Here is a 13,326-nt window from a genome sequence, read left to right as displayed (position 1 = left end):
TAGTATTTTTTACATTAAACTGTGCCTCGCGCTCTATTGTAGAAGATGACATGGCCAGTCCCATAAGGCCTGTTGGCATGTGTACAGGCCTTGTGTTGAGTAAACACCGAGCGTGGGGAAAACAAACGGGTCAGAGCGCCCCCCATAGTTCGATCTCCTGCCCAATAGGACCGGCCCCGCCAACGAAAGCCAAGCTCCGCCTCGCGCATTGGACATATAGCAAAGCGGCGTCGTGTTTGTGGGCGGGGCATCTCCAGGAGTTCTTATGATGCCGCAGACTACTGACAATTTAGGAAACAAAGGGCGTGGCTCATTATCTTCACGCCTCATTGGCCGTAGAGAAAGGTTTTCAGGACTTGCCGTGAGCTGTTTAGACTGTGACTAGATAAGGTTTTACTTTGACCTTGACAGCGTATACGGTTCCACCGCAGGATGTACTGGGATGGCTGGCTGGCGGTGCTGCTGGTGGCCAACCTGGTGCTGATTCCCGTGGACGTGGCGTTCTTCAGCGACCTCAACGACATCTACTGGATGACTTTCCACCTCGCTTCGGACTCCATCTTCTTCGTCGACATCGTATTCAACTTCAGGACCGGTATGGTACGCACGGAGCGTAGCAGCTCCAGAAGCTTCGAATCGACCTGGTGGCATTCATACTGGCTCATAGGGATTACTTTTTGGAAGCTGCTTCTAGCTCAACCGCTCTAAACGCGTAGACACGGACCATGAACATAAAAAAATAAATAAATATAATCATAAGCTATGAGCAATACACAGATAAACATCCGGGAACAGGCGCACTCGTCACAGCCAACTCGTCATAGGAAAACTGGGATAAAACTGGTCGAAGAGGACATCTAGCTCCAGGTGGTCCCGTAGTAGCGAGGGTGGTCGCTCTCATCTTTTCATTTTTAAAATTTTTTCACATACTTTTTTTTGGGGGGGCTCGAGTGGCTTTGTCGTGGTTTGAGAAGTGGCTTCTCATTTTGTTTGTTTGTAGGGGCGGTTGTGATGGGTTTTCAGTCTTATCTTTAGTTTCGCCATTCCTCTGTTATCAGGCCGTTTTTGTAAGCTTTGCAAGGTGGGACCTTTCTGCAAAATGGGAAAACATGGGGCATCCTGTGGTATGCAGACCTCTACATCAGCATGTTAGGAAGCGTAGCAGTTGTTAAGTATCGTCTTCAGTGGCGTCTCTGTTCTCCATTGTTCAACATTCCGAGATTCTATAGAATCTCGGAACATGTTGTTAAAAATGTTCCGAGACATGTTTTTAAAAATGTTCGTCGAAAGACCATTCGTAATAGGGCAACTGGTAGCAGGGCAATTCGTCACATCGGACAATTCGTCACTGGGGCAACTGGTCGATAAACCGGAGATAATGTTTGAAGACCTTGTGGTCCGCGTCTATCTTTTTTTAGTCTTCGGTCGCTTTTGTTACTCAGCTCCTGTGTAGTGTCCCGTTAGAAAGTTTAGTCTTTAGTTGCCTTTTTAAGTTGATATGAAATATCAAACTTTCAGGACTCCATTTGTAATCCACCTCCAAGCTTTTTCAGCGTGTGAGCGACACAGACAGATGCTGAGCATGCCCGACACGGAAAGAATGTAGCTCGTCTACGTGCGCGATGCAGACTGCGCACGCATGACTGAAACGTTTGCCACCCATGTTTTTCCATTAGTGACAGAGAGATACCAAGATTGTGGTGGACAAGACATAACTAGCCAGTGTACGTTCTTTTCCCCTGTATTTCTTTTTCGACACCGTTTCTCTGCTTTTTCCACAGTCTCTGGTTTTCTACATCATGATCAACATCCACCAGCTTGCCTGCGCACTCACTGTTTTTTCATTAGGACCATGCTTTTTTTAAAAAAAGAGCGTAAATTATTATCCATCATCAGTTATCGAAGTTGAATTGCAAACGCGTGATTGGCGGAAAAGGTAAGTTGTCAGGAAGTGGACAAATATCCAGTTGACCTCTGTAACGACTTCCCCACGTACGAGATGTTTTATGACGACTTGCCCTATTTGACGAGTTCACTTATGACGAGTTTACTTGTGACGAGTTCTCCTGGGTCTTAAACAACCATCGAGTTTTTTTTGTTTTTTTTGCCGGGCTTTGAGTGCGCGTGCGACGAAGTGTTACCAAAAAAAGAAAGTTCACTCACCGACTATAGAAATTCTGCTGTAGACATCTTTTATGATTGCCTAGATGCCGTATCTGATTTGGTGAACAACAGTGTGCCGATTTCTGTTTATACACCTCGTTTTTCAAAAGGTTCGTACTTTTTTTCGCGTTGACCAATTTGACCAAACAGTACGACTTCTAACCCGACCTTTTAGCGTGCATGAAGTCAATAAGGATGGTATAAATGTCCGCCATAACAACGCCCGCCTGTGTTGAAATAATAAAAAAAAAAGTGAAAGCCGCTTACAACTCCCTGTAACGCCGAGTTAGAGCGCAGCTCTTGAGGAGGAGGAGGGAAGGGCACTGGGGGGTTAAACTAACCAGGGGGAGGTCACGTGACCTTGGGGGTCACGTGACCCCTAATGCCGATGATGTCATCACTGACGTCACTGATGACGTCATCAGTGACGATGACGATGCGGGTACCGATGACGTCAATAGTGACGTCACTGATGACTTCACCAGTGATGATGACGATGCGAATGTCGGTGACGTCATCAGTGACGTCGCTGATGACGTCATCACTGATGATGACGATGACGATGCGGATGCCGGTGACGACATCAGTGACGTCACTGATGACGTCATCAGTGATGATGACGATGGGGATGTCGGTAACGTCATCAGCGATGATGACGATGCGGATGCCGGTGACGTCATCAGTGATGATGACGATGTGGATGCCGGTGACGTCATCAGTGATGATGACGATGACGATGTGGATGCCGGTGACGTCATCAGTGATGATGACGATGTGGATGCCGGTGATGTCATCAGTGATGATGACGATGACGATGTGGATGCCGGTGACGTCATTAGTGATGATAACGATGACGATGTGGATGCCGGTGACGTCATCAGTGACGATGACGTCATCGGGGGGTCACGCGACATCGGCGGGAATCACGTGACCTCGGGGGGTCACGTGACCTCGAGGAGGGGGTCACGTGACTTCGGGGGTCACGTGACCTCGGGGGGGGGGTCACGTGCCCCCCCACGAGGTAACGTGACACGGGTGGGGAGCTCGCGCGGTGCATTATGGGACATTTCCCATGATGCACCGTGCGGTTACGCCGACGGCGACGGCGACGGCGACGGCGACGCCGACGCCGCTCAAGCCGGAAACGGGCCCCTAAGAGCTGCGCTCTAAAATCAAGAGGTTACACGCACTACTGCGAAATTCCGAGCTGCAGTGCATCGAGTTCAGCACACTCCGCCATCAACCAAACTTTCTCTCTGCCCCCCCCCCCCGCCCCCGCCCCCCCCCAAAAAAAGAAGAAAAAGAAAAAGTACAACATTTATAATTTAAATATATTTTTTCCACCACTTTCTTAGCTCTCTGATTGGACTGAAAATAATCGTTGAGTGATAATGCTGTCCCTTCGTATCTGTGTCCTCCACAGGATCAATGTTGGCAGTAACGCGTTGCAGGCGGTCGTGTACGCGTTAGGTGGGAAAAAAAGTAACCGATTACAATTACAATTATTCTATTGAAAAATGTAGCTGATTACAGTAATCAATTACTGCATCACAAAAGTGATTGATTACTTTTTACGTTACTTTTTGTTTTTACTTTTTATTGCAAAATCAAAAAATGAAACCGTTTACAACTCCCTGTAACGCCGAATTAGAGCGCAGCTCTTGAGGAGGAGGAAGGAAAGGTACAGAGAGGGGGCTATGCCCCTCCTCCTCTCCTATTCGGCTCCCGTTCAGAGAAACTTTTCCGCTAAATTTAGCGGGGAATTTTTTCCGCTAAATTTAGCGGGGAAAATTTTCCGCTAGATTTAGCGGGGAAAATTTACCGTTAGATTTAGCGGGGAAATTTTCCGCTAGATTTAGCAGGGAAATTTTCCTCTAAATTTAGCGGGAAACATTTCCCGCTAGATTTGGCGGGGGAAATTCTCCGATAAATTTAGCGGGGAAATTTACCCATCATGCACCGCGCGGTTATGCCGACGGCGGAAACGGCGTCGCTCAAGCCGGAAACCGGCGCCTAAGAGCTGCACTCTAAAATGAAAATCGATTGTTTTTTTGTGTTTTTTTTGTCGGGGCTCGATGAGGTCAGGGCAGAACACACTCGTCTATGCCGTGGCTAACCGGGGTCCTATCAAGCCGTACACGGGAAATGAGGCACGCTCGAAAGTCAGAACGTCGCTGAGCGCGTTGACATTTTTAATCTTCGGGTATCATGGTACGTTTTTTCAGTTGTTTAGGGCTAAACAAAAATGTCCAACGTTAGTGCAACATAGACGAGTGATGCACGGGGCGACAGAGGAAGTTTTTACGTAAAAAGCTTAATAATTTTAGCTCCTTCGGAAACCTAGAATAGTATAATTGTCACTGATTACTTGTATCTGATTACGGAACAATAGTAATTGAGTTACATCGAACGTTACCACAAAAAAGTGTTTGAAGCATTAAAAAGGTAAAATAAAATGTATTTGATTACAAGTAATCAGTTACTTGTAACTTATTAAGTACGTACAAGTGTGGTTACATGTAACGGCGTTACCGGTAATCTTTAATAGCGTTGTTACGCACTCGTTAAATGTTCGAAACGGTAAAGTACAACGTACTGACATTACTCCTCACGAAGAACGACTAACATAGTTAACTTACTCGTTACATATTTTCTAAAACTTAAAAAATGACACTTCATTTTTTGTTTTTTGTTTTTGTTTTTAGCCGCCGAGTTATATGGGTTCTGGCACTCAAAACTCACATACTTTTAAATTGTTGCTTCACTTGTTCGCACGCAAACACTCCCAATTTAGAAAAAAACTTAATGCATAAATAAAAAGTACCGCGAAAGTAACTTGCGTCACTTTTAACGGTAACGCGTTCTTTTTATTAGAGCGCAGGTCTTAGGCGCCCGTTTCCGGCTTGAGCAGCGTCGGCGTCGCCGTCGGCGTAACCGTAAGGTCACGTGACCCCACCAGGTCACGTTACCCCAATAGGTCACGTGACCCCCCAGCAGTAGTAGGGAGGTGGAGGGGAGGCGGAAGAGAGAGAAGGAGGAGGAGGCGAGGGGAGGAGGTTGAAGGATGAGGAGGAGGTGAAGGAGAAGGAGGGGGTGGAGAAAGAGGATGAGGGGAGGAGGAGTAGCAGGCAGGATCACGAGGGAGGACGACGGAAGAGGGTTATACCCTCCCCTCAGTACCCTTCCCTCCTCCTCCTTAAGAGCTGCGCCCTAATTCGGCCTTACAGGGAGTTGTAAACGTCTTTCATTTTTGCAAGTAACGAGTAACGTATTTTCTTTTCTTTTTTTACCCAACGCGCATTGATGGTAAATATACCATCCATAAAACTAATTATAGAGGTGTTAACTAATCTCCTTTGCTAACATGCCGGACTAATTAAAGTTCCGTACTTAGTTGGTCCTCTTATACTGTTCATGTTTTCTGTGGAAATTTCCATGCCCTACCCCTCTGTAACGCCCTATATGGGCCCTGAGGGGATTGAAATATGAGTAAATAACCACCGCGCAGGAGTGATGACCACTGAGGGCCCCGAGCGCGTGAACCTGGACCCGGGCTACATCGCTCGCCATTACGCCAAGTCGTGGTTCGCCCTGGACTTTGTGAGCACGGTGCCCCTGGACTACATCTGCGTGCTGCTCGATTCCGTGTTCGCCGGATTCCGCAGCGTCAGTCCCGACGGACTGTCGGCCATACGCTTCATCCACCTGACCAAGCTGCTCAGCCTGCTCAAGCTCCTCAGGCTCTCCAGGCTCTTCCGATCCGTCAGCAGCTGGCAGCGCAGCTCGGTTTGTTCATGCGTATACAATACAATACAATACAATACAATACAATACAATACAATACAATACAATACAATACAATACAATACAATACGATACAATACAATACAATACAATACAATACAATACAATACAATACAATACAATACAATACAATACAATACAATACTCTCACTGACTCAAGGCGGCTCGCAGGGATCCGTTTATTTTTCGTCTTACCTAGCTTGTATGACGACTTCACCTCTCTTAAGTAACTTTCATATTTCGAATTCATTTTTGTGTTTTATTTTAGCCGAATGCCTTCAAGTATGCTTGCCTGCCGTGCCGTGTACCTACTGGCGAAAAAAACTGATTCATCTTTTTCGCCAGCCTCAAGCTCATTAAGTTAAGCACCGATTGTTGATGTTGGTTTACTGACACTTTAAAGAAACGTTTGGTGGAAACATATATATAATGTAATATAAACTCTATACAGTGGCCTTTTTTATTTTTAAGCAGACTTTTAAGAACGCTTGAACAGGGCGAGGAAACATTTTTTGTTTCACTTCTGACTTGGAAATATAAACGAATGGCTTCGTACCGCCATCACAGAAAGTATTTTTGTGGAAATTATTTTTCTGCAATTATAACTTTAAAAATAACCCTTTGTAGAAATTCACCGCAGATAAATTGATCTTGCTTTCAGAGTCGCACTTGGAAATTAGGCACGCGGAGTTTTTTTCGTAATGCGATAATAATTAGATATTCGGGGTGGACCCCGTCGATGACTATCTTGTTCAACTGCATACTTGTACGCGGTGCAGCTCTATTCCAATTGGACGGTGTATGCGAGGCTGCTGAACATCGTGTGCCTGATGATGCTGATCGCCCACTGGAACGGCTGCCTCCAGTTCTTCGTGTCTATGATGCAGGGATTCCCCGAAGACAGTTGGGTCCGACGAGATGGAATTCAGGTAATCTCTCATCCGAGTTGCCCTACCTCCGCGAATAATTATAGCTCGCGCAGGCAGCAGAGCTTTCCATGTATAGTACCTGCACCAGTTCTTCCAGTTGGGCGTTGCACAAGATGGGGCTGGGAAAAAGAGCAGGAGCGCACGTGGCAATTTTCTTTAAATTTGAACGATCTGCATTTATTTGTTTTTCAGTGTATATGTTTTCACTTTCCTCGATCTATATTCAAACGGAGAAACTACATTTATTTTACCGAAACTCAGAGCGCACTGACAGGTTATTAGACAAACGGACACTGACGACAGACACAACGTGTATGGTCACATCGCATTGACTGTCTTATTGGCTGACTTAATTGGCTGATTGACTTAATTGGAACGTGCACTGAAAGACGAAGAAGGCCGTGTCGTAGCGCCTTTTACATTGCTTGGTTGGCACCATCGGCTCTTAACGTCACATGTGCTTTGACTTCTGGTGAAACAAATAATAAGTGACCTGTACTGACGTCAAATCAGCTGCCGTTGTAATAAACTTGCCGGTGAGCGCGTTCCTTACGCTACTTACATCGCGCACCACCAAATTTTTTCTCTTCCGAAAGACCAAGTGAAATGACCACTGGTATGGTATGATGATGTCACATGCATGCCATGTAAAATACCTACTGCTTACTGCTTACGTGTTCTTAAGAAGGCAACAATTAGGTAGAAGAAACAAACGTTTTACTGAAAGTTGCAAGATCAGAGATTATCTTTTTTTTTTTTCCAGTGTTTTGCCAAATACTGAACAAAAGTATTTCAGACAAAATACTAAATACCAATTTGAAAATGTATTTAGAATAGTATTCAAGTTACTTTTAGTACGAACTGTCTTGAATAGAGTTCAAATACTTTGAAAAAAGTAATTGAATTACGTGAAAATACTTCACAAGTTTTGCAAGCTGGTAATGTAAGAATGAAAAGTCAGAAAGAGGTGCTCTATTTGTGACTCACAAATAGAGCACCCCTTTCCGATATAAAGATCAAAGCAGAATGTCATCTTCAAAAAAGTTAGTGATTTCTTTGAAAATGGCATTCTTCTGTAATCTTTATGACCTTCAAGAAGCGCCTTGGCTGCTGCATTTGAAGTTTACTCTGAAATAATTCGGAATGTGCAACATAATGCGTGCCGAAATATTTCAGGAACAAACGGGATTCGTGCATTGTAGACATGGCACTTGCCGTGCTTTTGACGGCAGTTTCGGCAAATGAAGTATTCCGCAAAAGTTCATTATATGCCCTGCGGAAATTCGGGGGACTTGAGATATGTAGTCAGGCATTGATCAGAAATTGATCAGGCAGCCAGACTTGTTAATGAGTACCCGAGTGAACGACACACGAGCACGCGCAGGAGAAATATCTACTCAAGCTAATCAGCCTCTGTTGCTGATTAGCAACCGAGAGCGAGTACTTTGTCCCCCCAGTCAAAAGCGAGTAGGAGCACCTGTACCTTCAACCTATCAGAATAATATATATATGTATGCCATCTCCTGACGAAGCCAAGCCTCCCGGCGAAACTGTCGTAATATATACATACAATAAAATCCTAGCATAGCAAGACCGGAAGTACGGATCTCTGACTTATTACATTTTCCCGGTCCATTGTTTTCAAACTACTCTGCCTCACCTATATAGATATATTAAGAAGGTCAAGAGGAGAGCAGACGAAACGCAGGAGAGTGTCCACAAAACCGCTTCTAAACCCCCTTCCCTTGCTCAACCATTCTTGAAGCACTGAGGCCAAGTTGGTCAAAATTCCAGAATCAGAATCCACTAGTTTATAAATGAATTCACTTGGCGGAAAACTGGTTTTGAGGATTTTGAGGACGGAACATTGCGCGCATTTGGAAGGAGATGAAAGAAACGCTTTTGTGAACGAGCTTTTGAGCCACAATAGGCACACAAGGAGCTTTGGGAAAACCCATTATAGGCCACTGCAGCTCAATGAAGCCAGCAGGATCTAACTTCTTTGGGCGAGGGAGTTTCTGTGCTCGCACAAAAACGTGTTCGCGCATTTTCTTACTAAAACTTCCGAACCTACGATTTCCACACAAATTTTCATTGTTACCGTATCGAGCGCTGGCGCCACAATCCTTCGCTGACGGAACTAGTGTATTTGAAATACAGTATCTTGAGTAGAGTACTTAAGATAGACACAAGGGTTTTTCCCCTAAATGTCCATCACTTTCCTGGAGAAACGTTTTAAGAGAGCCTTCAATTACTTACTGGTCTTGGATTGTTCTTATTTTTCCGGGACTATGTTCCGTATCTAAGTAGATAATTTCCAGTTGTATTCTCTTTCTGTGCTTCTCTTGGGCGGCGACAGGACAAGTCTAAGTTCGAGCAATACTCGTGGTCGCTGTTCAACGCCATGTCCCAGATGTTATCCATCGGCTACGGACAGAACGCACCCCACACCGTGGTGGACATGTGGCTCGTCTCTCTAGGCATGCTGACCGGAGCCACGGGCTATGCGCTGCTCGTGGGGCACGCCACCACGCTCATCCAGAGCATCGACTACACCAAACGCCTCCACAGGGAAAAGGTACGCTCAAACAAAAACCATCCCTGAATCAGGGAAATACGTCAGAAATACCTCAGGCATATAGAAGGAAGACGTCGGGATTGTGCCAGGAGTACGTCGGCATATATCAGGAATACGTCAGCCTTATGTCAGGAATACTTCGGGAATATACGTCGGGCGTATGTCAAGAATATACCCGTAATGTGTCAGGATTGCATTAGCGATACGTTAGGAATGCTTCAAGAATACTTAATCTGTCTTGAAACCATCTTATGAAAGCCTGGCAGAGTTGGCAGTTCTACCTTCTTAGCGGTGGCCAGCAATCTGTACTAGAGCACAGCACGGGCCCGGGCTAGCCCGAAAGCCCGAGCCCGGCCCGACTCGCAGGCCGGGCTCGGGCCGGGTAGCACGCATTTTCTCGGGCTCGGGCCGGGTTCGGGCTTGAACAAAACATTTTTCGGACCGTGCCGGCCCGGGCCGGCCCGGGCCGGCCCAAGCCGTGACTGGGCGGTCCTGTGCCACAAATTCGAAATTGTTCATAACAAAAAGTGTGCTCCTTGAACTTTTAGGTTCAATGAAAACAAGAAAGCCAAGTGCAAAATCATTACGGCGCCGTTAAAAAAAAGAAAAAAAAAAAAAAGAAATACGTTTAGCATTTTGGAAAACCTTCAAGTGGGTAAAATAAAATGCATGGACCCCACCAGAATAGTGGGAGAGTGCGCGCTTCATGCTTAGACAGCTTAGAGCTTAAAGCCTCTAAATTTTTTCACGCCCATGTTTATAATCTGTCGGGCTCGGGCCAAGCTCAAGCCCATATCTAAAAAAAAAAAAAAAAAAAAAGAATTTTGGGCTTGGGCCGGGCCCGGGCCGTGTCTCTACCGGGCCGGGTCGGGGGCCTGGCCTAGAAATTATATATTCTCTCGGGCTCGGGCCGGGCCCGGGCAGTGTATCTACCGGGCCTAAGAATTCCGGCCCGTGCAGTGTTCTAATCTGCACTACCAAAACTGCTCTTCATATTTTAAGTGTCCTAGTGACAATGCTAAGTTGGATTCAGTGTTTTGGGATTCTTATAATGGGGTTATTTTATGTTTTTGTGGATGCAAATATACAGGTGTGTGAAACTAGTTATACAGATTTATGTAGGTTCGGTATCAGTTCCAGAAACTGCTGTTTTAGGCCTTAAGATATGCTTCGAGAGACCTAGCACTTTAAACGGTACCATGTTTGTGCTGGATGCAGATGGAGCAGATCGAGGACTACATGCAGTACCGGCGGATACCCAGGGATCTGAGATTCCGAGTGCGCAACTACTTTGAGCACCGGCAGATGGGCAAAGTGTTCGACGAGGAGGCCATCTTGGAAGATCTCTCCCAGCCACTCAGAGAGGTACGCCGCACATGTCATTGGTAGAAGTGAAATAACGAATTCCACTCGTCATTCAAGACACATTCTCGGCGTTGTGGCATCCCCGCGCGTTCTCATTCATTCCTCTCCCCCCAGTTTGCACCTGCACAGAATCCGAAACATAATCACTCAACTGATCCGTGTCGGTCAAAAGAATACTTAATATGAATGACTGCATTACGGGAACCAGTTGTTATTTTCGAACTGTAAATTCAATATGTACTCCTTTCTCTATTAGCTTTCGAGTTATTTACTTTCACTAGCCCACTTTTTTGTTTCTTTATTGTTCTGCGGTCGCGCTCCTCATACAAAAACCTGTCTGCAGACATTTTCGAACATGTATGAAGCAAACATGCTTCGAACAAGGTTGAGGCGTGACCGCAGATAACTCCGTAATCCTGCCTGCGTTCGGGGTATGAATGAATGGATGGATGATATTGGCTATGCCCTTTGTAACGGGCGGTAGCTTGCGCCATCTGTAGCCTTGGCGTGCGTCTGAAAGGTCACCAGTGAGCGTGCACCGAGATGGCCTTCTGTGCCACGCGGTAACCTATGGCTGACGCGCGCATGCAGGACGTGATGAAGCACAACTGTCGCGCCTCCGTACGTGCGGTGCCATTCCTGTCGCACGCGGACCCGAGCTTCGTGAGCGACGTGGTGACTCGGCTGCGCTACGAGTTCTTCCAGCCCGGGGACGTGATCATCCAGCAGGGGGCCCTCGGGCGCTCCATGTACTTCATCCAGTCGGGCACCGTCAAGATCGTCCTCAACGGCACGCAGTTCATCGGCACGCTTTCCGAGGGATCGCACTTCGGAGGTGCGTATACCGTCAACCTTTCCCGAATAACAATGCCGTAATTTCTGAATTTCTTGCGTCACCCACCGGTGGCCTGCGCGGGATGCAAGTTTGATACGAGTGCTGCGGCAGCGGTCGGCTGGTAATTAATATAGCTTTTTGCACAAATCCCAAACATCCGCGCGCCAGGTCCTGTGCGTTTCTCCTTTGCCACCGCAGCGTCTACCACTAGACAGTGAAGAGAGCGAGAGAGAAAGAGGACACGCCGTTTGCTCGCGTGCTCTCGCCTTCGATTTTCCCCATCGTCTCCGTCGTCTGCTACAACTTGTTCTGTACCTAGACTTCCCGGCATATACTTTTCGGCGCCGCAGATAGCGCAGGCCTTCAGCTGAGAAAAATAAGGCGTTTATGGGAACATCGCTCGTGGACGCTGTCTCTTTTATCTTTGCCAGAGTATTTACGGAACCGATATGCGCCAGCTATTTTAAGTTATGTGAAGCAAAACGCAGGGTGGATGTGCGAGGTACATAGAGCTCGAGTGGAAAGGTCCATGATCGAATGTGCGAGTGCTAGCGAAGGTTTCCTCTGTGATCTTCCTGGAGGCTCCGTACGGTATAGACGCCGATTCTCAAAGGCTTGTGTATATATAATTTATATCTTTTCGTGTTTGGTAACTACGCTATTCTACAGGAAAACATAAGCAAAGAGTCAGAGTCTAAGCGGAAGTCTTGGCTCGTAGTAAGAAAGGGCTGAGAAGAAAGAACGCAGAAACATCACGTCAGAGACTGGGAGGGTGGTTCTAATGTACTGTTCACTCAGTTCGTTTCATAAGCTACATTTGTGCGACACAAATAGGTCATTCGTAATAGGTCATTCGTCTTCTGTGCAGAGATCTGCCTGTTGACCAAAACGACGCGCAGCGCCAGCGTTATCGCGGAGACCTACTGCGACCTGTTCTCACTGTCCGTGGAGAACTTCAACGAGGTGTTGTCCCAGTACCCGTCCATGAGGAGCTCCCTCGAGACCATCGCCGCCCAGAGGATCGCCGAGAACTCCGCCTTCCGCCCGTCGGAGAGTGACGACCTTTAGCCACTGCATCCCTCGCCGTGAGGGCCGACGGCAGCTTCATCGCGAACGCTCCTCATGAATGACGCCAAGGACCAGCGAACCCCAGCGCCACAATTCAACTGTACTTCGATCATGAGCTTGCCTAGCGATCGTCAGTCTTTTACATGTCGCTGGAAACTCAAAAAATACGGGGCGCTTTTGAAGTTGATACTGCGGATCGTCTCATTACCACCTGGAAAACGTCTTGGATATGGCAGCCAATGTTATAAAAAAACATTAGAATGGCGATGCACTTACTGCGAAGCGATTCAGTCACCTAGGAGAAACTATCCCTTCCTTTTGCGTAAACAAGAATCACTGATCGATCTTCTGGGATGATATGCGTATACGAAATTTTGAAGAATACTAAATTGGCTGCAAAAGTTATTACTGTATACCGGCTGAATTAATGGCGCCGAGTGGGCTTTTCGCGTCAATCAATTTGTCTTCTTTCAGTGTTTTATTTATGTGAACCGAAATGGGGGGGGGGGGGGGGGGGGCGCTATCATTTTTGAGATGTGCGACTTTGGCAGGTATCAGCTTTGCTTACAACACGAATGAGGGAC

At 46.6% G+C, this 13,326-nt stretch overlaps 1 protein-coding gene across 1 annotated transcript; it reads left to right on the top strand.

Moving 5' to 3' along the window:
• The first annotated feature begins 535 nt into the window (after nucleotides 1-535).
• LOC115321689 (potassium/sodium hyperpolarization-activated cyclic nucleotide-gated channel 1) lies at nucleotides 536-12,742 on the top strand. The gene is made up of 7 exons (XM_040222251.2): nucleotides 536-595; nucleotides 5,672-5,949; nucleotides 6,747-6,896; nucleotides 9,256-9,474; nucleotides 10,693-10,839; nucleotides 11,431-11,674; nucleotides 12,543-12,742. Exons 2-7 carry the CDS (start codon nucleotides 5,677-5,679, stop codon nucleotides 12,740-12,742), a joined length of 1,233 nt encoding a protein of 410 aa, XP_040078185.1. The 5' UTR covers nucleotides 536-595; nucleotides 5,672-5,676.
• Nucleotides 12,743-13,326: the final 584 nt, after the last annotated feature.

This window comes from Ixodes scapularis, unplaced genomic scaffold (assembly GCF_016920785.2).
Source record: "Ixodes scapularis isolate PalLabHiFi unplaced genomic scaffold, ASM1692078v2 PGA_scaffold5__190_contigs__length_132052651, whole genome shotgun sequence".
NCBI classification, from domain to species: Eukaryota; Metazoa; Arthropoda; class Arachnida; order Ixodida; family Ixodidae; genus Ixodes; species Ixodes scapularis.
Note: the sequence above shows the minus strand (reverse complement) of the source record. Positions and strands in the feature narration are given on the sequence as shown.